The sequence below is a fragment of the Giraffa tippelskirchi genome, chromosome 12 (assembly GCF_054371585.1).
Source record: "Giraffa tippelskirchi isolate mGirTip1 chromosome 12, T2T-mGirTip1v1.2.pri, whole genome shotgun sequence".
Taxonomy (NCBI): domain Eukaryota; kingdom Metazoa; phylum Chordata; class Mammalia; order Artiodactyla; family Giraffidae; genus Giraffa; species Giraffa tippelskirchi.
Window position 1 is genome coordinate 32,850,355 of NC_137286.1, and position 25,682 is coordinate 32,876,036.

The window sequence follows — 25,682 nt, forward strand, 5'->3', positions numbered from 1 at the left end:
CACATAATGTTGATCAGCAATTGTCTCTCTCTGTTCTCCTTTTCCCCGCCTCCTCCTGTCTCACCTGACCCATATCTAGCTCTGCTGCTTGGAACAAGGGCAGAAGGCACCTGTGTCTGAGCTTGGCTATTATTCCAGGAGAGTAGCTAGCTGCCCCTGTGAAGTCATCACTAACAAATCTGGAATTGCTTTAGGACTTTTCAGTGAACAGAAGTAAAAAAAAGAATAAAAATGAATAGGGTATCAGATGTGTGGGACACTACATGCAACTTACAAGTAGGGAGTCCCAGAAGGAGAGGAGACAGAGGAAGGAGCAGAAAAAAAAATTTAAAGAGGGAGTTTGAGAGAGAATGGATACATGTATAGGTATGGCTGAGTCACTCTGCTGTGCACCTGAAAAAATCATATTATTAATTGGCTATAATCCAATATAGGGCTTCCCTGGTGGCTCAGGGGTAAAGAATCCTTGCCTGCCAATGCAGGAGATGCAGGTTCAATCCCTGGGTTAGGAAGATCCCCTGGAGGAGGAAATGGCAACCCATTCCAGTATTCTTGCCTTAAAAATGGACAGAGGAGCCTGGCAAGCTGGGTCCGCAGGGTCGCGAAAGAGTCACACAGCTAAGCATGCCCACGCACGCAAACTCCAATAGAAAATAAAAAGTTGAAAATGTTTGAATAAATAATGGTTGAAAGTTTCACAATATTGATGAAAAACTGTGAAGCATTAACGTTCAAAACCGAGAAACTCAGTGAACTCCAAGTAGAATAGAGTATCAATATCACAGAAGAACTGGTGAGATTTCCCCCACTCCTTCCTTTCTATCCTAGATCTCATCATTTTATCTCCAGCCCAGCCCTCTCTTCAGACAACACCTCTGGCTCATTCTCTCCTACAGCTTCGTCTTCTGTGTTATGTTCATGCATGAGAAATGCTAGGGTGGAGCTACTTCTGGGGTGCATGACATCATTCAGACACAGGGCCTCTTCTTCTTGATCTAGAAACCGGAGTGCTCTTAAGGGAAAACTAACTCCAATAATGCTGTCTGTGTGCAGAAGAGGTAGCTGCCCACTTTCTCCAAATAACATCTTCTACTATCAGAACTTTTTAAGAAGAGTTGCAAGAAATTCTTTCTTTAAATTACTTTTTAAATTGTAGTAAAATATACATAATAGAAAATTTACCTATTAACCAGTTTTAAGTGTGCAAGTCAGTGGCATTAAGTACATGAACATCATTGTGCAACCTCCACTATTATCCATCTTAAAAAAATTTTCACCTTCCCAAATTGAAACTCTTAACCCATTAAGTAGTAATCCCCCATTATCCCTTCCCCCCAGCCCCTGGGACTCACCATTCTACTTTGTATCTCATGAATTTGCAGGAGATTCTTATATAAATGCAAGAGCTTTGAACATGATCACATTGTCAGTCTTGTACCTCATTTTTCACTTACACCTTAATAGGTAGCAGGCAAAACCTGTGCAAACAAACTGTGAGAGAAAAGGGATGAAGAGCGAGCTGGGGAGGGAACAAGTCGTTACAAACAAGCCTGCCTGACTTCATCCTGCCCCTGACAACCAGGTTGAAGCCAAAGTTCCTCATACCTTTTCCTGCATGTGTACAGGTAGGCTACAGAGGCCTCACTCTCCATACTTTGGGCCATATTTTAAGCTAAAGAAAGAGGTGAGAAGCAAATATCCTCGCTCATCTGGGACAACTGAAAGATATCTGAAGCCTGATGTGGGCATCTGTTCTTGTTTTCAAGCGAAGAATAGCCCCAGTTCAAAGTGACTGCTCCAGTACTCTTGCCTGGAAAATCCCATGGACGGAGGAGCCTGGTAGGCTGCAGTCCATGGGGTCGCTAGGAGTTGGACACGACTGAGCGACTTCCCTTTCACTTTTCACATTCATGCATTGGAGAAGGAAATGGCAACCCACTCCAGTGTTCTTGCCTGGAGAATCCCAGGGACGGGGGAGCCTGGTGGGCTGCCGTCTATGGGGTCGGACAGAGTCGGACACGACTGAAGCGACTTAGCAGCAGCAGCCCCCACCTGGGCATTCCTTCTCTAGTCTTTCTACAAACCTCACGTATTGAGAAGAATGGGGGACGAAGGGGAAATATTTGTGGAATTGCTTCCAGAAACCACAGCCCTAGTCCTGATACTGAGGTTTGAGAAAACTCAATTTGTGGCTTGGTCTAGGAGGTCCCAGTCTTGGACTTGGAGTAGAATTTACACAACAGAGGATCCTGGGAATTGAATGGACTCCTGAATATCTTTAGGAGAATAGATGAAGAGCTGAAGGTGTTGTTTTTTTCAGGAGAAGAGAGTTACACTAGACATGATAGCTCCCCTAAGTTAAGGACTGTCAGACTGCATGAGGTGAATTTTTTCCTGTGGTTCCATAGCTGGTCATAAGAAGTAAAAGAAAGAGAAGTGACAATTAATATTTATTGAAATCTTTTTACACACTAGGTACTTTGGAAGGAATTTGTAATGTACTGTGTCATTTTATCCTCAGAATTCTTTGGGGATTCCTTAATCCAGAGATGAAAAAGGAACTCTCACAGAGTTTAAATAACTTTAAATAACTCACAGTAACACAGAGATTTCAGAAGAAACTCAAGTTAGTCAAACACTATAATTCACTGAGATGTATGGATGACTAGAAAGTCCCAGGGAGACAGACTTCATTTCAGAGAAAAAGATGGGATGACCCAGACCAAGACCTAGACCAAGCCATGGGATCCAGAGAGATCTGAGAGCAGCAGGCTGAATGGTCCTGTGGCCAGCGAGACTGGGAGAAAATAGAGTTGAAGAACAAAACCTTCTGATTGAGAGAGGGCTGGCTAGCACTTGGGAGATCAGAGTCCAGTGCCTGTGGAGAACACAAGGAATATTTTCCTTAAGTAAACTTTGGATCCATGCCAAACCTCTGTTGCTGAGATTTACTTAATAGGGAAGGGTGGTAAGCTGTGAGAGGTGGTGGACCTGACTTTTGGGATGGTCAAGAAGAGAATTGACCTCTGGAGGTGAGCATGGTGAAGTCTGTAGAAACCTTTCCAGCAGGGCTGCTAAAAGCAGGCAGCTGCCTTGAAGGGGCTCAATAGCTGGAAGATCCTTAGGTGGGGAGATGAGTGTGCACTGGGAGTTTCCTGGGGACTGAGTCTTGACTTGGGTGGTGCTCTGGGGTTCAAAATAAATGTCTCAGAGCTTAGGAAGGACTGTATGGGGGCACTTCCACTGCTCTCTCCTCCCCCTTCCACTGTCAAGTATCCTTTCCACCTGGCAATGCAAGCATTTAATAATGAGATTGTTTTCCCCTAGAACATACAAGCAAGACATAATTTCTATGGGTGGGTGGTAGCAAATAAAGGAAAAAAAAAATGACTGATTACTTTCAAAGATGTATCACTGATCAAAATTTTGTTGATAAATGACTCACACTGAATATTAGGCAAATGATCTTCTGGCAAGATATATCTATAAAAATATGATCAAATTTACCAAAGCATTTTTGTATATATCAGTTGGATTTGATGTGTGTTCAGTGATTAGTCAAGATTATGGAAACTGCAGAAATTCAGGTGGGAAATGTCACATGGCAAGGAGTAATTGACATTTTTTAAAGATTTATTTGTTTGTTTTTGGCTACACTGGCTCTTTGTTGTCATGCGCGGGCTTTCTCTAGTTGTGGCGAGTGGGTGCTACTCTTTGTTGCAGTGCACAGGCTTCTCATTATGGTGGCCTCTCTTGTTGCAGAGCATGGATTCTAAGTATGTGGGCTTCAGTAGTTGCGGCACATGGGCTCAGTAGTTATAGTGCACAGACTTAGCTGCTCCGCACCATGTGGGATCTTCCCAGACCAGGGATCGAACCATTGTTCCCTGCGTTGGCAGGCAGACTCTTAACCACTAGACCATCAGGGAAACCCAGTTAACATTTTGATGAAGATAGAAGAACCTCCAGCTGATTCTTTATAGTTACCCTAAAGTGTTAAAACATGGTTATAAACTATGTGACTTCAGAAATCTATTATTTGAATATAATATTGATGTATTAGTCACAGGCTAATCTTTACAGTAAAAGTCATATTATTTTAGCCAACATATTATGTAGAGTTTTGTATAATTGTAGAGTAACAAACCCAGAAGGAGACTTTCATCACATGGAAAATGAGAACATTGGTCTACAGCACAGTGGGTTGGTGTGGGAAAGGGTTTAGGAGAAAGATTGTCCATAGACACTTGGGTTGCTCCCATCTCTTGGCTATTGTGAATAGCACAGCTTTGATATGGGTGTTTGTTAGATATTTTTAAGAAAGTAAATTTTTGTTTCTTTCTTCTATTTCTCCTATGGTTGATATTTTCATTTAGATCTTTGATCCCATTTGAGTGTTATTTAGGTTTATGATGAGACGTGGACCCAGTTTTCTTTTTTCCCCAAATGACTATCTATTTGTTTCATTGCGATCTATTAAAAATTCATTGTTATCCAGTGATTTGCACTGCCACATTTATTCTTAAATTGAGCCTCATATGGAATTTCAATTGTTCCTTTGTTTTTTATGTCCTACCCAGGCCAATGGCATATGGTTCTCAGGTACCTAAGGGGGCATCTCTGGTAGGGTGGAGAGCAAGGAATCTTACTCTGGGAAGAGGTAGGTCCCTCCATCCCTCCCCAGGCTGTGGGTAGAGGGGACACGGAGCAATGGATGCCTTGGAGGAGGAAAGAAGCTTCTGCTGACCCCAGGACAATGGGAATAGGGATTCACTTGTCCTGAGGAAAAGACCTCATCTTCCTAATGAAGATCACCCACAGTCCTGGAACACTTTGTTGTACACGAATCATGTTTAATGAAAACATTAGAAATCAGTTATTTCCACTCCAGACTAGAACGTTTATTAAGGCTCTGGGAATTGCCCTGGAGCTGGGCTCTGCTCCAGAGAAGGAGAGTCAGTCTTGTGGGATGTCACTCTGGTGTCTGCTCTTTGAAGCGTCTCATTGTTCTCCTTATCCAGGGCAGGAAGCTGGAAATTCTGGTGAAGACTGCTGGAGGGGTCCCCGTCCTGTCTCCATAGGAGACAACGCCCTGGGCCACGTTGTTACACACGAGGGGGCCACCGGAGTCCCCCTACAGGCAGAGGAGGGAAGGGACACTCAGTTTTCCAGGACTCCCCACGCCTGTTGCCCTCTCCCAACCCTCAGAGAAGACGGGGGTTGAGGGGAGCTCCTTCCAGTGCTGGCTGTGTGTGAGATGGGAGGGTGGTGGGATGCAGAAGAAAAGCTTCTGAATTTTCCCATCACTGGGCTTCAGCCCTGACTGTGGTTACTTCTCCAGCCCAACCCAGGTCAAGGTACCTCACTGGCCCCAGGAAGACACTGCACATGAGGGTCCTGTGTGTCTGGTACTTCTCCTATTCCCCCAGAGACCGGACGGATGGGGGAAAGCACCCTCCACATCCCTCTGATCCAGTCCCCAGATTGCAGCCATGGGAATGTGGTCCGTCCCACTGCCCGGTCTGCCCAGGGTCCCTTGTCAGTGTTGGCAGATGCTATGGTCTTACCAGAAAAGCAGACTTCCTCTGTCTCGGGTCCCCCACACAGATCTGCGTTCGGCCGTTGTATAACATGAAGCGTCTACTGCACACCCTATCCCTCTGCACCCTCAGCTGCACACACTGGAGCGTGTCTGTTCTCGTGTTCAGGCCGATCAGGCCCCAGCCGGCCACGGTGCACCGGGTCCCAGGTCTCAGTCTGTTCTGAGTCCGAGGCAGAGGCACCGGCCTCACGAATTGATTACGCTGGACTCTGTTCGCCAGCTGACAAGAAGCGTGCAGGCACTCAGGGACGGTCTATTCTATGCTCACCCCATGCCCGCCACGGCCCTGGGAGTCTGCCCAGCTTCCCCCCTCCCTGATCCCAGGACACAGGAAGCCCCGCAGGCTGGGAATGACAAGCCGCCCAGCTGAAGAACCGGAGGGTCGGTACCTGCAGTAACATGATGTCATTCCTCTTGTTCTGCTGACTGTATCTGGGGTGGGGGATGGGTCTGCGCACAAGGATGTGCTGCTGGGTGCTTTCCAGTGTCCGGATGTTGTGGGCCCCCAGGATGACATTTATTTGGCTGCAAAGGAATGAGAACCTAGAGGTAAGGTTTGACCCGCAGGAACTGTGGTCCGCAATACAGGTCAAGTGACTACCCAGGGTTGCCAGACCTCAACCGAGGGAACTGAGAGACAGGAGGGCTCTGGGGCCGAACTCTGCACCCTAGGTCTCCCCAGCCTTGAGCTGGAGGTGGTGGAGGACATAGTGATTTTGAATTTTGCCTCCCCAACAAGAGATTGCAAAATACCTTGAAGTCATAATTTGAGCCCCAGTGTGTACGTTTCATCTCCCCGTTCTTTTTGATCAGGTCCTCCCCCATTCACTCTGGCCTGCTTCTAGTCCCCCAAGCTCTACGTGGTCTTTTTTTTCACCCATCTATGGCTAGAACCCTGTTTTCAGTGACTTCTCTCATGAACTCTTCTGGACCTGCTTTGCTGGTGCCCAGAAGTCCCTTAAGTCCTCACCTTCCCAAGCAGTGAGCTGCTGTCATCACAAAGTCTTCACGCACCAGGAACCCCCCACAAGCTTTCCGACCTGTTGGAGTTCGGATCTGAATATATGCCATGTAGGGGCGGGAATGGGGCCTGGCCTCTCGGCCTCCGATGATCTGCCCTGGAAGGAAGCACTAGGATTATCTCTGCACTGGCAGGTGTGTGGACATCAGATTGGTGGCTCCAGAAAGACTGGAAGTTGGGGAGCAGGAGAGATGCTGCAGGGGCAGGGTGAGCTGGTGGTTGGTGAGAATGGGGTCTGCAGGGCACAGAATTGGGGGAGGCTCCAGGATCCTGCAGGAAGTGCTGCTGGCTCTCCATCCAGCCTCAGCGCCCTCCCACCTGCCCAGAAGGCAGGGCCAGCTGCAGCGTCCCTCACAGGAGGGTTTCTCTGCTGTGGGGATGGCAAACCTGGATCCCTCTGGAGGGGCCTGTCCCTGAAGTTCTGTGGCACTTTTATCCTCAGGGAACTTTCCAGATCCCTGTGAGTCCAGCTCATGAATTTAAGGATCTAGAAATGAGCTGATGGGCCCTCTATTACTGTATCTTGATCTCCTAGGCTCTGACACAGGGGCTGCAAACTGAGTTCAGAGAGCACATTTATATAGTAAGTAGTACATGCCAGGGTGGTTCTGAGAGCTTTATGTACACTACATCACTTAACTCTCATGGTGACTCTCCAAGTAGGCCTGATATAATTCCTAGCCTCAGAATCTGAAGCTGAGAAACTGTGCAAGCTGTCCAGTGATACAGGGCTAGCAAGTGCCTGGGTGGTGTGGCTCCAGAGTCTATGGGGTGGAGTTGGGCCCCTGAGGGTGGAAACAGTCACTCACCTGCCCGAGCCCTGGGGGACAGGAGAAAGGCCACCAGCAGCAGGAGCGGCCGCATCTTCCCGAGAGGCTGCCCAGCAGTTGCTGCCCCTACTTCCTCCTGCCAGACTTTGAGCCCCTGGGAGAGGAAGGAAAGGTGAAGGCGGGGCGTGGGGCTCTAGAATTCACAGTCCCATTCTCCTGCTGCTGTGATAAGTTTCATCACCCAGAGCTGCCCAAGAGGCTTGCCCACCAACTGCCAGGGTCCTGGGGGAAGGCAGTAACAGAAACCATCAGTGCAACAGCCCGCACAGCTGCTGAGTCAGTGCCGGTCGTGGAAATGGGAACCCAGGTCACCAGGGACGGGGCCTGGGCACTGTGTCCCAGAACCCCAAACCCACCAAATTCAATAATGTCCTCACAAGCATCAAGGCTGGGACCTGTCTACTTCCTCCTTCTCCCTCAGGGGATGGAACCTGCATGTCTTCACCCCCTGGCCCTGAGCCCCACCCAGACCCTTGCTTCTCCCACGTCTTTCTAGAAGTTGTCAAGCCCACTGAGTAGCTCTGTCTCCTGGGTGGGTGGAGGGTGCTGCCAGAGAAAGAAAAGGGAAGAATGAGGCTCTGCCACTGACCATTTCTCTCCCAGGTCACTTGAGCCCCCAACGAGCTATCAGTGAATCATGACGCTGGGGACGACTGCTATTTCTCTGCTTCCTACTGAGGTGAACCTTTTCGTGTCCCAGAAGATTCCCTGCCAGCATAAAAAGCCCAGTGACTTGATTTTGTTGACAGCCATCAGACCCTGTGGAAAAACATCTCAGATCCTATTCATCCATGATAGACTCATCAGCCTAAACCCATCTCTGTTCCATGGGAGCTAGCTCCTAAGAAGGAGGTACCTCACTACTGTGCTACCTGTAACGCATGAAGACGTGGACGTTCATCATTGAGAGAAAGGCATGATGGAGTTCTGTAGAGTAACACAAGGGGTTGCTAGACACTCTTAAAATACTTGGAAGACTCTGTGTTGCCTCAGAAAGCACTACAGCATGGCTAAAGTTTTGCAAAAATGTCAGAAGTGAATTTTAATACAATTCTCAACCTTTTGTGGATTGTTTTAAGGCCACTTGAAAATCTTATGAAAGTTAAAGGTCCTCTCTGCATATATAAATACCCACAGGTTATCACTTTTTCTCAGAGCTGCAAAGAACTTAATCCTTTCTCTAATGCATGGTTTATGCTTACAACCTCATGAAATTTCTTTATGCATCTAAAAAGTAATATGAAGAAAACAGGAGGGAAAAAGTAAAAAATAGAATAACAGCTTTATTAGTGCTTTAGCATTTGGGTAATTGAAAATCATTGTTAACTTACATTTTTTCAGCACTTCATTTTATTTTAAAAACTTTAATGTAATTTTTTTTTTTAAAAGGAAAGATAACGAACAGCATGCAAAGAAATGGGAGTCAAATATATATAATCATCTGAATGGAGATGTGGATAGGGGATTTCATTCACAGTGACTAGCATTTTATGCCAATCTTTCCTCCAAAAACTACCAAAACAAACCTGTTTAAAATGTAAAAAAACCTGAAAAGCCTTGAAGAACTACCAATGCAGAAGTGACTCAGGCCACAACTGAAGGAATAACAAGCGTCCAGTTAGATAATTTTTATTGTTCTGTGGAAATTTTCTGAACCCATAAAATATGAACTTCTGTTTTTGTTTTTCAAACTTCTGTGTTAATGAGCATATAATGTGAGGGGTACAGAAATTAAAGACCAAAACCCTCACAAGCAGGGCTAATTAGGGCCCCCACCATGATAAGCTGGGAATTAAAAGTCTACACACTCAAAGTAACAAAAAAGAGTTAATGGGCTATTCCTTGCGTGTAATAGCATGAAAGGTGGTATTATCTAGATTTTCACAGCCTCTCATATCTTGAACTTCCTTCCGTTAATGTGGTTACAGACTGTTCCCAAAGTACCTGGCAAAATCAAATACAAATGTAGAGGAAATTCACTTAATTTCATGTTTGAATTACACCTAAATATTGTTTTTCAAATGCAATAAGTATATGCTGCTGCTACTGCTGCTGCTAAGTCGCTTCAGTCGTGTCCGACTCTGTGCAACCCCGTAGACAGCAGCCCACCAGGCTCCTCCATCCATGGGATTTTCCAGGCAAGAGTACTGAAGTGGGTTGCCATTGCCTTCTCCGCAATAAGTATATAGTCAAATATAAACAGATGAACAAGCAAACAAATACAGGATACCATGACTAAGAAACAATAGATAATAAGAATAGAGAAAAAAACTTTAATTATTGGGATAATGTCACTAGTAAAATAAAATACAGATTGCAAAACAATTGGCTGAAATAGAAGCTAGCTTTAAGCACACTCCAGGGAACATTAACCTTAAAAAATGACACAACATCTGAAAAAGAGCTAAATACAACTTCTAAAAGCAAAAAAAATATGAAAAAAAAATCAAAGTCACAGTGAATAAAGTTAATAACAGATTAGACAAAGATGAGAAGAGAATAACTAACCTGAAAGAGCTTAGAAAGAATTGTCCAGAATGGAGCACAGACAGACATAAAGATAAAAATATAGAAAATAGTAGAATTAGAAGGTTGAACATATGTTGAATTAGAAGAAAATCAAGAAAGAAAAGGGAAAAAAGTAATATATAATGACATACTAGCTGAGATTATTTTTTAAGCTGATGACAAAAATGCAATTAGAGATTAGAAAAAGATAAATAAATCTCAACCAGAATACAAAAAAAGAAATTGATACTTAGAAATCAATATTATAAAGAAATGGCAGAAAATTTAAGGGCAAGTAGATTAAGATAAACAAATTAAACACTTTCAAATGAATGGCGGGTCAAAGGCTGAATTTTCAACAGCAGCAGTGAGTGGATGCTCCCCAGGAAGAAATATCATTTAGGAAGATTTTAAAATTTATCTTATAAACTGATTAGTAATGATATAGATTAGTAATGGGCTTCCCTTGTGGTTCAGCTGGAAAAGATCTGCCTGCAATGCAGGAGAGCTGGGTTGGATCTCTGGGTTGGGATCCCCTTGAGAAGGGAAAGGTTATCCACTCCAGTATTCTGGCCTGGAGAATTCCAAGGACTGTAGAGTCCATGGAGTCGCAGAGTCAGACATGACTGAGTGACTTTCACTTTCATTTCACTTCAATGATATAGAAGTTATGAATAGCTGATGAAAAAAATGAATACATATTGAACATCTTGCCCAACAAAAGCAGATTACACACTTGACAAGCACATACAGTTGTGGACCGTAGATTAAGTCATAGATTAGGTCTCAAAAGTGTTTAAAGGATTTGAATGATACATCATATTTAATATGCCACAATGAGTTTAAACTAGAATTTCATAACAAGAATATGAGCAGGAAATCTTTATATCTTAAAAACTAAGGATATAGACTGCTAAATACAGTGGTTCCTTGAACAACAGGGGTTTACTGAACAGATCTACTTTTAAGTAGATTTTTTTCAATAGTAAATACTAGACTACTGAACTAGCCATGGTTGGTTGCAAAACCACAGAACATGAGGGCCAACTATATGTTAGTTATACCTGGATTTTCCACCAGGTGAAGCATCAGTGCCCCTTATCTCCTATGCTTTTCAAGGGTCAGCCGGAAGCCATGAGTAAAATCATAATGCAAACAAAAAATATCAAAATGATTAATAATGATGAAATTAATTTATAGTAAAATTTGTTAGGTTTATCAGAATAAAGATGAAACTTGACCATTTAACACTATGTCTCTAATTTGAGACATAGTGTTAATAGTTAATAGACATAGTGTTCATTCATAGTGTTCAATGAATTAATTTATTTATTGAAAGGTAAAAAATTAAACCTTTGAGTATAGGAGAATTTCTTTATACATTCATCACTGTAAAAACAATTTTATACAGATATAAGAAGCACTAACCATCAATAATAATGGATGAGTCGATCTACATTAAAAAATTTTTGGGGTGCACATGAATAAAGATGAAATTCTGATTACCAAAGACACTATTGAGATAGTGAAAAGTACAGCCACATGGTGGGAGAACTAAGAAAGAGTTTTTATCTGGGAGATATACATATATAAATCATATCTATATTAACTTCTAGGTCACTGGGAAGCCAGTAATTTTGTAAATTAGTGATAAAGAATCTACCTTCCAATGCAAGAGACACAAGAGACATAGGTTCAAAAAAAAAAGAGAGAGAGACATGGGTTAAATCCCTGGGTAAAGAAGATCCCCTGGAGAAAGAAATGGGAAACCACTCCAGTATTCTTATATGGAAAATTCCATAGACAGAGGAGCCTGGTGGGTAGCAGTCCATACGATTACAAGTCAGGCATGGCTGAGCGACTGAACAGCAACACATGAAACTGACAAATCCTTAGAAAATGTAACTTAATGAAACATACTCAAGAAGTTTGAATTTTCCCATAAACGTTAAATAATTTGATTCAGTTTTCAAAAATAGTCCATCAAGGACAGCCCTAGGCTCACAGGGATTCACTGGAAATCTGTGAAAAAAGTTCCAAGGATGATATACAATTTCTGCTGGCAAGGAGATGCTAAACATCTCCTTATGAGACTAGCAAAACCTAGATGCCAAACCTGGTGATGACAATATAGGAGAGGGACATTATGGACTAATGTTATTCCAGTATTGATGTAAGTCAAATCGGTCAATAAGCAAAAATATTAGATCATTTCTAATTTGGGTTTTTCTGAGGATGAGTTGCTTTTCATTCAACACACAATTACTGTATATATGCTTCTTCCCTTCCCACACCTGTTGCTGTTTCCTGATTATCATTTTGGTGTGTGTCTGATTAATAAAGTTGTAGCTGAGTCTTTAAACACACGCACACAAAATTGCTGTAACAATTGATTGATGAAAGAAGAAACACTATATGATAATTCAACTGAAGGGGGAAAAGTCATGTGCTAAAATTCACCATTAACTATTTTAAAAGATTCTTAGCAAAATAGGAACAATAAAGAGGCTCTTTATTCTGATAAAAGGTCTCTGCAAAAATCCCATACCAATCATTATACTTAATGATGGAGTGTTTCATGTTTTTCCATTTGAGAGCAAAACAATCCAAGGTCACACAGATAGCCATAATCATCATTTCTCTTCAACATTATACTAGAGATTTTAGCCAGTACAGTTAAGCAGGAAATAGAAGGAAAGCTTCTATTTATAGAAATAAGGGCAAGAAAAGAGGAAATAAAACTGAATATTTGAGATATGCAGCAAGAATGCCCAAGAATCTGCAGATCAATTATTATGATTAATAAGAGAGTTTGACAAATTTTCTAGGCACAGAATCAATTTAAATATTAGTCATATTCTATATACATGGTAATACTGTCAGAAAATGAAATTTGAAAAAAAATTTTAAAGCATGAAAATTGTCAGATAAGTAAATATCAACCTAAAGAAAAGATATGGTGAAAATTATAAAACTTTATTAAGAGACACTAAGAAGATTTAAACAGAAAGATATTCCATGTTTATGTTTGGAAGAGAAAATACTGTTAAAATGTCATTTCTCCAAAAAGTGATCTGCAGATTCACTGCACCCAAAAGGTATTTCACAGAACGTACTTGGTTCTAAATAGACGTGGAAAATAGATGTGGAAAAACCCATGACCAAAAGTAACCAAGTAGTCTTAAAGAACGAGAACAAGATGGTAGGTCTTGCTTTAGCAGATGAAGTCATAGTGATGAAGATGACGTGGCACTGATGGAGCATAGGGATAGAGACTAATGGACAATAAAAAGAGACCCACGCATATTGGGACCACGATACACACATATCAAGGGCTACCCAGGTGGCTCAACAGTAAAGAATCCGCCAAATAATGCAGAAGACCCAGGTTCAATCCCTGTGTCGGGAAGATCCCATGGAGAAGGAAATGGCAACCCACTCCAGTATTCTTGCCTGGGAAATCCCTTGAAGAGAGGAGCCTGGTGGGCTACAGCCCGTGAGGTCCCAAAAATCAGACATGACTTAGTGATTAATGAACGACACATATATCAAACATGTTTTATGATGGAGGTTTTATGGCAGAGAATGAAGAAAAGACTATTTTCCCCCTCCTCAATAAGTGGTGCTAGGACAATAAATGTCACTATAGTGTCTTATAAGGCACATCTTTTTACATGGAAAAAAAAGCACTTGACCCTGCTGCACCCTCTCCTGCTTCTTGATGCTGTGGGCCCCCAGGGTGATGCTGATTGAGCTGCACAGAGAACAGAGTAGAGGTATGAGGAGCGTGGAGCCACAAGACATACAGCCCAAGAGCTGTAATGGGCCGGCAACTTCAGAGCAGGGCTGCAGCTGAGGGGAAATTGAGGTGACAGATAGCCCTAGGGCTGAGTGACACTGTGTCTTGTGCTTTTCAATGACGTGAGTGTAGGGCTTCTGGGAGCTTTCTCAGGAATATTGTGAAATTAATGTGAGTTTGCACTAGGAGCTTATAGAGGTGGATTTTGTAAAATCCTCATGTCCTTGAGCCTAATGCATCCCAGGATCTCAGGAAATGTTTTTTTGGCTGCACGAGTGAATGGCTTCCAACTAGCTTTTGGCTGAGATTGGTAGGGATAGTACTGGTGGGATTCAAGACCACAGGGATGGGGGAGGGCACTGCTAAAGACAGTGGGGCAGCTGAGGACCTGAGAGGCAGGGGAGGTGGGGCAGAAAATGGACTTCTTGGGGTCTGGGGAAGAGTCAAAGCACCTAGAGAGCTTTGGGTAATGTCATCTAGCCGCTTCTGATCAATCACACCCTTGACTTCTCTCCTAGCAGGAGTGAAGGGTGAGAAGCACTGAGAAGTTTTCTCTGGTTCTTAAGCTGGGTCCAGCAAAAACTCCCGTACTGTGGATGGTTTGTCTGAGTTGTCCTTTCCGGGCTGGACTGAAGGATTTTACTTACTCGTGTGTTGTAGCTTCACATCCTCCACCAAATGCACAACCCACTTTCCTGGTGGTGAGAGAGAATCTGAGACTCATGAAAGCTCTTAGTGAAAATCTTTCTTCCAGCCTGCCATCCCTCCTTGCTGAGGGTCTATGTGGCATCAAACTTGTAGTCTTGGTTGGGATGGGAGCTTGTTCAGAAATTGGAGCTGAGCAGAGGGTCAGGACTGCAGGAGGTTTAGTGAGATGGGCTCTGCCCTCAGGAATGGGGACAGTTACTCACATGTCCCAGTCCAGGAGGCAGAAGAAAGGCCATCAGGAGCAGGAGTGACCGCATCTTCCAGAAGTTCTGCCCAGGTCAGAGCTGCTGGGGCTTCTTCCTTCTAGACACAGAGCATAGAGGAAGGAAGGAGGGGAGGCTCAGTGCCCCCCCAGACCTCCCAGAGCCAGGCACCACCCCTGCCCCAGCCGGGTGTCAGCACACCACGTGTGCCCATGTTCTCTGCTGTGGGATAGGTGAGAACGACACCATCACCACACTTGCACTCCCACTGCTGAGTCACAAAGCAAGAAGAGCAACAAAGCGAAGGCTGTGGTGCAGTCAGTGTTACCAAGTCCAAGCTCATTGCTGTACAGTAAGTCAATAAACAGAGAGATGAGTTGTTTGGGCAAGGAATAGTGACTTTATTTGGAAAGCCAGCAGACCAAGAAGATGGTGGACTTGCGTCCCAAGGAACCATCTTGCCTGAGTTAGAATTCAGGCTTCTTTTATACTGTGATAAAAGAGGAGGGAGTAGCATCAAACATTTCTTGGTTCCAGTCAGCCTCCAGAGAGGACGTGTCAGTTTCTTCTGTCCTGCAGTCTTGCATTGGTGGGCCTGGCCAGGATGTTTCCTGTGTTGTAAACAAAGGCATTTTAGCTTAATGCTCATTACTTGGGAGGCAGGATTCCAGAGATGGGCCATCATGTATAATTAAAACTTGTAGTCAACACCCCATTAATAACTAATCTAATAGACTGCAAGGATTCTTCCATAATATAGCAGTAGAGGGGCTGGACTCCAGGAGCACCTCAGTGACTGAATCAAGAATATCTCCATTTCCCCACTGCTGGGTCTTTTATGATGCTGATGAGATCATGAATAATTACTCAGCAGCAAGGTCCAGGGATATAAGAGACATAGTTCCTGCCCTTGAGAAGCTGACAGTAGGCAGAGGTAGACTTAGAATCTGTGGGTAGAGAGAAAGATGGTGAGGACCAAGACAAGGGCGTCTGCTTGGTGCCAAGTAAGAAGGCAGAGACTGGACTTGCCTTATGAGCAGATATCCTGGACACACCTAAGTGCCCCAAACAGCAATCCCATTTCCTATCTTGTTACCATTCCAGCCTCACATTTTTGGAGTGTTTAGAATCGCCTCTTTAAATGTAAATATTTCACAACATGGGGAGCTTTTCTTATCCCACAGTTCTGAACAAAAGTCCTGGACTTGATACTCACTGAACCAAAACAAACCATCCCTGGGACCTTTGGCACTGAGCATCCCTCAAGCTGAGATGGGGGCTCTTCCCCCAAATCAGAGTGCTCGTGAGTGGGAAGGGGCTTCCTCTCCAAACATGCTGGTGATTGGTGAGTGGTGAAAGGGGTGCGGATGCTGTTCATCCTAATAATTACTCCCCACAAAGTATCCTCTGTCCAGTGTCCAGAGAACCATGCCTCAGATAACCCTGGGCCAGGCCATCCTAAACATGTGCAGGTGACCCCAACACTCTCACCACTACGAGGACAGAAGAAAGAGGAATGGAAAGGACTGCATGAGGAGTTCTGTACAACCCAATCCCAAGGGAGTTGAAGGAACAACATCTTCTGAACAAATAGAAAAAGAGAAAAAGGAAACATGTTTAAGCATCAGTGATGATGATCTGAGGGTGATGGAATTCTTCACTTCTTTTAACTTTCTTATTTATATGTTCTGTATTTAACTATGATGTCTGTTGCTTTTCCATCCAACATAAATTTTGCCACAGTCAAACCTCACTCACCATGCAAATGTTCAGCAAACCACTCCCCATCAGCCTAGCCTTCTCTGAGCTGTGTGTTTTAAAAATTAGTAACTTTCCTGAATACATTCGTAGATTAAAAACTCAGAGACTATTGATAAATAGAAGGAAAAATTGGGTCAATAACCTATAGGTTATAAGAAACCTTTGAAACATTAGGATACCCCTGAATCCAAAACTTTTCATTACACTGACTTTCCTTTAGAGATAAATATATTTATATACACACTCACATGGGAATAATGGAGGTAGGGAGAGGCTGGCTCAGCCCAAGATGGAAGAGCTCCCTCAAGGTCACTTGGGGCTGAAGGAGGATGTGCTGTCAAGACACCAGAGGCTGCACAGGGCCCTGAGCCCAGGACTCCAAGACAGGGCTGTGACAGGCACTCGAGCTGGGCCTGGGAATACTGAAGCCCTCCTGAAACTTTCTCAGACTTCTCACCTCTGTCTGTACTGATGTAGGGAGGGAACACTGCATTCAGTGAGCTACACCTTTGTAAACCTCCCCCATTTCTGTTAGGATGGACAAGTGGCCCCTCAACCCCAGAGCTTCTCAGGTGATCCTCCTTCCAAATCTGGATTCTCTTCTGTTGCCCCTCGGGCACTGGGATGGAGGGAAGGGGAGTAGCTGTGGACAAGGAGGAGGGCGTATGGATGAGACACGAGGATCGTCAACAAGAGGGCCGTGTGTTCCTGAGGAGGGGTCTCCCTTCTCTGATGGAGCTCACGGGCAGCCTGCAGGGGGAGCTGGCACTGGGGACATGTGACTGGAGGGAGCTGGCTGTCGGTGCAGCAGGAGTTTTCATTTCCAAATTGGAAAGTGGGAGTGGGGTGAGGTGTATATGCTGGAGGAGGAAGATCAGATGTGAATAGATGGTTGCCTGACTGAATAGGTGCCTAACAAAAGTGTTTAGATAAATAAAAGAGGAATCAGTGATTTCTGCTCAAGAGATGAAAGTTTATTAAATTCCAGGCAGCTTTCCTTCACCCACTTTGCCCAACAAATCCATTCCAGGGAAGATGGAAGGGTCACCATCCCAGGGGCACCTCAGGCTGATCCCTGCTGTTTATACTGTCTCATTGTTGTTTGGATCCAGAAGACTGGAGATTCTGGTGTAGATATCTGGAGTCCTCCCACAATCTCCTCCACAGGACACAATGCCCTGGGCCTCACCATTACACAGGGGTGGGCCCCCGGAGTCACCCTGTGGGCAGAGAGAGCAACGACTGAGCTTACTTTCTGCAGTTATTCTCCCCGCTGATGCCCAGGCTAGTCTCTGTTAGGAGCCTAGGCTGACATCAGGGCCTTGTTGGTCCTGAGGTTTCATCCAGGCATTGACAATCCCACTGCTCCTCCCACAGGAAGCCTCTGCCCATATATGACTTTGGGGCAGTGTTCACCCCCCAGGGTCACAGGACAGAGACCAGATAGGAGGACAGGCTAGGGACACAGGGACAGGGTTCATTCCCACTGCCCTCCATCCTCACAGCTCAGCTGACCCAAGGTTTTGCATGGACAACACTGGGCATCTCACCAAGAAAGAATTCTTCCTCTTGTTTGGATCTCCAGAATTTATCTGCATGATGGGGATGTAGTCGTCGAAGCAAGTGATACATTTCTCCTCCCTTTGGACTTTAAGATCTACCTCCTGTAGTTTGTCTGCACAGGGCATATCTACCCCGACTTGCCCCCAGCTGGCCACACTGCACATCATCCCTGGCTTCACCTTCTGCCACCTTCTGGGCAGATTGATAGGGCTCACCGCATCTGTCAAGTCGGCCTTCTTCATCAGCTGAAGAAGAGGAGAGGCATTCTCACCTACTGATGGCACACGGAGACTGCATGACAATCTTGGGGTTGCCTTCTTCTCAATGCTCGAACCACAGAAGGGATCGTACAGGAGGAAGAGCAGGAATGAGGTCATGGGGGACGCACAACCCTGGGAGGAAAGTGTCCCAGAACCAAGCAGCCATGCATCCCACCTGCAGTAACATGATATCATTGGCCCAAGTCTTACCATTATAGTCTGGGTGGCGGAGGGCCCTTCTCACAGGGATGACCTCCTGGATCCTCTCTTGTTCCATGATGTTGTGGGCCCCCAGGTGACATTGACTGAGCGGCACAGAGAGCAGAGAGGGAGCAGGTGTCCCAGGAGATACAGTCCAGAGGCTGCTGCTGCTGAGGAAAGAACACAGCTTGGGACAGGGTGGGGCTGGAGGGGAGAGAATTCTAGGCAATGGGCCCTGAGCAGAGCATCTCTGAGCTGTCTGTTTCCTGGCAGCCCAGGCAGGGTGGACCTCCTGGAGTCCACGAGGGTGTTCAGTCATGCAGAAACTTGACAGTCACAGAGGGAAACGTGAATTTCTCACACCTGTACTCTAGGGTCCAGGGCACAACCTTGGCTGCCTTCCATTCCAGGTCTGATCAGTTGCTTCTCCTCATGCGCCACTGGCCTTCACTTGTCCCTCTCTCCCCAAAGCTCACCTGGCCTTTGAAGAGCTTCCTACGTTCCCTGTGGGGGGTCAACAGAGGGTGGGGGCCCCAGGCACTGCTCCTCACCTTCCCAAGCAGTGAGCTACTGTCAGCACAAAGTCCTCACGCACGAGGAAACCTCCACTGCTGAAAATTTCCTCTGAAACCTGGTACTCAAAAAATGCCATGTAGGGAATGGGAGTGTGGCTTGGGAAAATCACGCCCCCCGACAATTTTCCCTGAAAGAAAGATAACAGACTGCCTGCTGTGCTCACAGAGGCAAAGGGTGGAGAGGGGAGATGGGACCAAGGTTGGTGGTCTTTGAGAAAATTCAACCTGAGTTCAGAAATTTCCTTACATGGACCAGGGCCAGAGTGTGCATGAGTGTAGCATCTAAGCAGGTCTGTGCCATGTGGGGTGGGTCTGGGCCTCTGAGGGTGGGACCATCACTCATCTACCTCCCCAGTGGGTAACAGAAGAAGGGTCACCAGGAGAAAGAACAGGACCATCTCTCCAGGAAGGCTGATCAGATCTGAACAGCTGCTGCTTCCTTCTGGTTTTTTAACCCTGAGTGTCTCCTCTGCTGTTGTGGCCTTTATCACAGGAGGCTTCTCAGAAAGTGTCACACCACTGTTTGATCAAGTCTTGGGGTCTCAGTGGAGTAAGAACTTAACAAAAGCCTCTGATAAGTTCTTATCCATGGGGTGGTGGGGATACTGCATCAGCAGGTCTCAGGATGATAGATCAAAGAATGTTTTCATTTCTATGGTTCTCTTTAGATCATCACAGTGATTGTGTCTTGGGCCCCTTTGTGTGAGAGACTGTGGGAAACACTGAAGATAAGCTCTATTGCTTCTGGTGGAGGAGAACATACCATCATGATCGACAAGAATAGTGAGATTAAGGGTGTGAGATAGCCAGAATGGTGTGAAAGTGATGCTGAAGAGGGCTTATTCCAGTTACTAAAGGACTGAGTGGTTTAAAATAACACCAACATTGCTTGATCCATGAATCTGCAATTTACTCAGGGTACAATGTGAACAGCACCCCTCTGCTCCCATTGGTGTTAGGGAAGCTTGAAGCCCAGAAGCTGAATCACTTGAAGGCTCCCTCACACATGCCCAGTGGTTGCTGCTGGTTGTCCTTTGTGCACATTGGTTTCTTGCCACGAGGGCCCCTTATGTCGTCGCACTTGATGGGATTCTTTGCCTCCATCCAAACACAGTGCCTGGCTTCCCCAGAGTAAGCATCTCCTAAAAAGTGAACCATCTAGAAGCTGTGTTCTTTTCATTACCTAGACTTTGATGTCGTATGACATCCATTCTAGCATGTCTATTGTTTGGGGCAATCAAGAGCAAGAGCTTTCACCAGATTAAAAAGGAAGGGCCCTAGACCCCACCTCCCAGCAGGAGGTGAGATAGTGAAGTCATTTAAGAAGAACCTGTGGGATGGAGACACACAATGGTCATATCTGCACCATGCAAATGCGGAAAGTCACGGAACTGAAAAAACAGTTGTTTCTAAACATCTTGATCCCAAGCCTCTTAAAAAAGTAACAACATCTAAAACAAACAAAACCCATGGTCAATAATGATTCGGGCTGGGAAGTCACAGTGAGCCAAGGGGTGTCCTCACACCACATGTGCTCGGAACCGTGAACTGGGTGGCCTGGATATCAGATTACATGTGATGTGAGGCATATTCAAGGATCACCTGTAAATCATAAGCAAAATCATAACGGAAACCAAATGAAAAAGAATTCAAAATGGTAAGTAATGATGAAAATATAGTAAAATCTGTTGGCTATGTATTGACCACTTAACACTGTTTCTCTAACTAATTGAAAGGTAAAACATGAAAACTTTGAATATAGGAGAATTTCTTTATACATTTAACCTTGTAAAAGCAAATTAATACAAGATATAAAAAGGACTATCAATAATGATGGATAAGTTGATCTACATTAAAAATTTGTTGGGTGTGTAAGAATCAAGATAATTCTGATTACTAAAGACTCTACTGAGATAGTGAAAATTATAGCCACAGGGTGGGTGAACTAAGAAAGAGTTTTATCTGGGAGATATATGTATGTATATATACATACATAAATCTTATCTATGCTAACCTCTAGGTCACAAGGAAGTGAACAATTTCGAAAATCTACACGGAATTACAAATCCCTAGAAAATATAACTTAAAGAAACATACTCAGGAAGTTTGAATTTTCCTATAAACATTACATGAATTGATTCCGTTTTCAAAAATAGTCCATCAAGGACAGCCGCAGGCTCACAAGAATTCCTTGGAAATCTTTGAAAACAATTTAAAGAGTGATATACAATTTCTGCTGGCAAGTAGATCCTACCCATCTCCCTTATGAGCCTAGCAAAACCTAGATGACAAACCCAGTGATGACAATATGGGAGGAGAACTTTACAGGTTAATGTTATTCTGGTATTGATGTGATCCAATCAGTCCGTAAGGAAAAGTATTAGATCATTTCTAACTTGGGTTTTTCTGAGGATAAATGGCTTTCATTCAAGACACGATTGCTGTAACACAACACATTGACTGATGAAAGAAGAAACACCATATGATAATTCAACTGAAGGGGAAAAAGCATCTACTAAAACTCACTCTCTTTCATTTTTAAAATTTCTTTTTTTTTCTTAAAAAAAAACACTTTTATTTGCAGTGTTGTCTTAGTTTCAGGCATACAGCAAAATGAATCAGTTAAATCTATCCATATATCCACTCTTTTTTAGGTTCTTTTCCCATATAGGCCATTACAGAGTATTGAGTAGAGTCCACTGTGCTATAAGTAGGTCTTTATTAGTAGGCGTGTTCTTAAAGAGAACTAGACATTGATGTCAATCCTGGAGAGGAAATCTCAGGAGAAGCAGAGAGATACTCTATATAGATTGGGGGATTCTGAGCGCCCCCCAGCTCAAGCCCTGAGTCTCACTGAGGACTCTAGCTGAAATTGGTGGCAGGTCTGGGCCGCTGAGCCTGGGCCAGCCTTCTCAGGGCTCCTCAGTGCCCTCTAGTTGTGAGGAGGAGAGCTGCAGAACGTGCCCTGGGCCTTGGTGAGCAGCCCAGGCCAGAGCATCCTCTCTGGTGGGACCTACCGGGATGGAGACTCAAGGCTGAATGCGACATTCTGGCACCAGGAGTGTCCCCTGAAACAGAGGCACAGACTCACAGGAAGGGCAGGAAGAGACCCTGAATTACCCGAGATTGTTTCACACACCCACCGGGATGAGGGACAAAACATAAAAATTAATCCCAGGCGCTAGAGGTAAAGTACCGGCCTGCCAATGCAGGAGACGTAAGAGACTAGGATTCGATCCCTGGGTCGAGAAGATACCCTGGAGGAGGGCATGACAACCCACTCCAGTATTCTTGCCTAGAGAATCCCATGGACAGAGGAGCCTGGCGGGCTACAGTCCATGCGGTCGCAGAGTCGGATGCGACTGAGCGACTGAGCACGTGTGCACAGAGCTGTGAGGAATGTTACGAGTTTCCCACAGCTCACTTGGCGAGTGAGACTCTTACTCATCTTGGCAGCTTCTACTTGTCAGGAGGGCAGATAAGAGGGTTTATGGAGCAAGGAAAGCTTCTGCCATAACCCATTTACCCCAGGCCCCTCCACCTGTACACAGGCTGGGAGGAATTCTCAGTGTGAGATCAGAAGTTTGTACTACCAGTTAAACCCTAAATGAGGATTAAAAAGTAAAAGGAAACTAGGGGTCAGTGAACAATAGGATAGTAAGTGCTAAATTAGAGATTACCTGGGGTTTCATTAACATGGGAGGCAGGGACACTGAAAGACTGTGGGACAGAGAGCCTGCATCTGTTCCTACCTCTTCCCAGGAAGCCCACGCTCTCCGTGATGTAGGACTTTCCTTTGTTATCCCGGAGCTGTCTGCTTAGCCCTGACTCTTCTGTGCAGGAGAATTCTATTTTCTCTCTTCCTTCCCTTCCCCAACGCATACAGCACAAGATCCGCTCAGCATGGCCAACTTGGAGAATAACAAAAGCATTGCTGCTTCTGCTGAGATTTCTCAAAAAATTTCAGACTTTTCTTATGAGAACTTCCAGACTAGTTCAGGTTTTCATTTTCTTTCCATACTGGATGAATCTTTAAAAATATGTTGTTCTCCACCCCACTGTCTTTTAATCTGTTTGTCTGATTCCGTTCGCCCACCGTGCCTCCTTGGCACCCTGTGTATACCTCTTGAAGAATCTTTAACACATGGTGTTCCAACTGCCATGTCCTTGCTCTCCTGCACCACTGAGGGCAGAGGGCAGAGGTTGCACCTGGCGACACCTCCCCCAGCACCTAGCCCCACGCCCGAGACCTGGGGGGTACTTGGAATTCTCAACCAGATTTTAGTGAATACTGAAGTTGAACTTGTTATACAGGGTCTCTTGTACTACATACACAATGCTTTCCTGGGAATTTGGGGGAATCAAAACATGTATCTTCATGGACTTCTGTTTTAACTTCTAAAATGCTTTGTTTTTATTTATTGCTCATCTTTAGGGGACAATGGCTATGAAACAAGGTAGACTTCTAGTTTTCCTCATTCAACCTCTCTGTCAAGTAAAATGCTCTATGAACAAAAATTTTAAGGTATTAAAAAATTCTTTACAAAATAGGAGCAGAAAAGAGGGTCTTCATTCTGATAAATGATCCCTGCAAAAACCCCACACCAATCAATATACTTAATGATGAAATGTTGGATGTTTTTTCATTCGAGAGCCAAACAATACAAGGTCACACAGATAGCCATAATCATCATTTCTCTTCAATAATATACTAGAGATTTTAGCCACTACAGTTAAGCAGGAGTAGAAGTGAAAGGAATAGGACAGGGAAAGAGGAAATAAAACTGTGAATATTTGAGATATAATATATGAAAAGAACAGCCAGGAACCTGCAGATCAATTATTACAACTAGTGACCGTCAAATTTTCTGGCCACAAAATCGACTCATACAAACACCCTCTTCCAACAACACAAGAGAAGACTCTACATGTGGACATCACCAGATGGTCAACACTGAAATCAGATTGATTATATTCTTTGCAGCCAAAGATGGAGAAGCTCTATACAGTCAGCAAAAACAAGACCGGGAGCAGATCATGAACTGCTTATTGCCAAATATAGACTTAAACTGAAAAAAGTAGGGAAAATCACTAGTCCATTTAGGTATGATCTAGATCAAATCCCTTATGAGTATATAGTAGAAGTGACAAATAGATTTAAGGGACTAGATCTGATAGACAGAGTGCCTGATGAACTATGGACAGAGGTTCGTGACATTGTACAGGAGACAGAGATCAAGACCATCCCCATGGAAAAGAAATGCAAAAAAGCAAAACGGCTGTCTGAGGAGGCCTTACAGATAGCTGGGAAGAGAAGAGAAGCGAAAAGCAAAGGAGAAAAGGAAAGATATTCCCATCTGAATGCAGAGTTCCAAAGAATAGCAAGGAGAGGTAAGAAAGCCTTCCTCAGTGATCAATGCAAAGAAATAGAGGAAAATAACAGATTGGGAAATACTAGAGATCTCTTCAAGAAAATTAGAGATACCAAGGGAACATTTCATGCAAAGATAGGCTCGATAAAGGACAGAAATGGTATGGACCTACCAGAAGCAGAAGATATTAAGAAGAGGTGCCAAGAATACACAGAAGAACTGTACAAAAAAGATCTTCATGACCCAGATAATCACAATGGTGTGATCACTCACCTAGAGCCAGACATCCTGGAATGTGAAGTCAAGTGGCCTTAGAAAGCATCACTACGAACAAAGCTAGTGGAGGTGATGGAATTCCAGTTGAGCTATTTCAAATCCTCAAAGGTGATGCTGTGAAAGTGCTGCACTCAATATGCCAGCAAATTTGGAAAACTCAGCAGTGGCCACAGGACTGGAAAAGGTCAGTTTTCACTCCAATCCCAAAGAAAGGCAATGCCAAAGAATGCTCAAACTACCGCACAATTGCGCTCATCTCACACGCTAGTAAAGTAATGCTCAAAATTCTCCAAGCCAGGCTTCAGTAATATGTGAACCGTGAACTTCCAGATGTTCAAGCTGGTTTTAGAAAAGGCAGAGGAACCAGAGATCAAATTGCCAATATCCGCTGGATCATCGAAAAAGCAAGAGAGTTCCAGAAAAACATCTATTTCTGCTTTATTGACTATGCCAAAGCCTTTGACTGTATGGATCACAATAAACTGTGGAAAATTCTGAAAGAGATGGGAATACCAGACCATCTGACCTGTCTCTTGAGAAACCTGTATGCAGGTCAGGAAGCAACAGTTAGAACTGGACATGGAACAACAGACTGGTTCCAAATAGGAAAAGGAATACATCAAGGCTGTGTATTGTCTCCCTGCTTATTTAACTTATATGCAGAGTACATCATGAGAAAAGCTGGGCTGGAAGAAACACAAGCTGGAATCAAGATTGTCGGGAGAAATATCAACAACCTCAGATATGCAGATGACACCACCCTTATGTCAGAAAGTGAAGAAGAACTAAAGAGCCTCTTGATAAAAGTGAAAGAAGAAAGTGAAAAATTTGGCTTAAAGCTCAACGTTCAGAAAACTAAGATCATGGCATCTGGTCCCATCACTTCATGGGAAATAGATGGGGAAACAGTGTCAGACTTTATTTTTGGGGCTCCAAAATCACTGCTGATGGTGATTGCAGCCATGAAATTAAAAGACGCTTACTCCTTGGAAGGAAGGTTATG

The 25,682-nt window shown here is 44.3% G+C and overlaps 2 protein-coding genes across 4 annotated transcripts; both read right to left on the reverse strand.

Annotated features, from left to right (window-relative positions):
• Nucleotides 1–4,879: 4,879 nt before the first annotated feature.
• Nucleotides 4,880–14,791, reverse strand: LOC145528919 (cathepsin G-like). Of its 3 annotated transcripts, none has more exons than XM_081548117.1 (7): nucleotides 14,672–14,791; nucleotides 8,043–8,161; nucleotides 7,433–7,547; nucleotides 6,573–6,720; nucleotides 5,992–6,127; nucleotides 5,568–5,822; nucleotides 4,880–5,134 (listed from the first exon to the last, which is right to left on the reverse strand). In XM_081548117.1, the coding sequence occupies exons 2-7, from the start codon at nucleotides 8,043–8,045 to the stop codon at nucleotides 4,973–4,975; spliced, it is 819 nt and encodes a 272-aa protein (XP_081404243.1). In that variant the 5' UTR covers nucleotides 8,046–8,161; nucleotides 14,672–14,791; the 3' UTR covers nucleotides 4,880–4,972. The 3 variants fall into 3 exon arrangements, with proteins under 3 accessions (XP_081404243.1, XP_081404244.1, XP_081404242.1); XM_081548118.1 differs by having other exon boundaries at nucleotides 14,408–14,791; XM_081548116.1 differs by lacking the exon at nucleotides 8,043–8,161.
• A 2,723-nt stretch (nucleotides 14,792–17,514) lies between these two features.
• On the reverse strand, nucleotides 17,515–19,108 carry LOC145528550 (mast cell protease 3-like). Its single transcript, XM_081547227.1, has 4 exons — nucleotides 19,008–19,108; nucleotides 18,431–18,560; nucleotides 17,983–18,240; nucleotides 17,515–17,652 (listed from the first exon to the last, which is right to left on the reverse strand). The coding sequence occupies exons 1-4, from the start codon at nucleotides 19,106–19,108 to the stop codon at nucleotides 17,515–17,517; spliced, it is 627 nt and encodes a 208-aa protein (XP_081403353.1).
• Nucleotides 19,109–25,682: the final 6,574 nt, after the last annotated feature.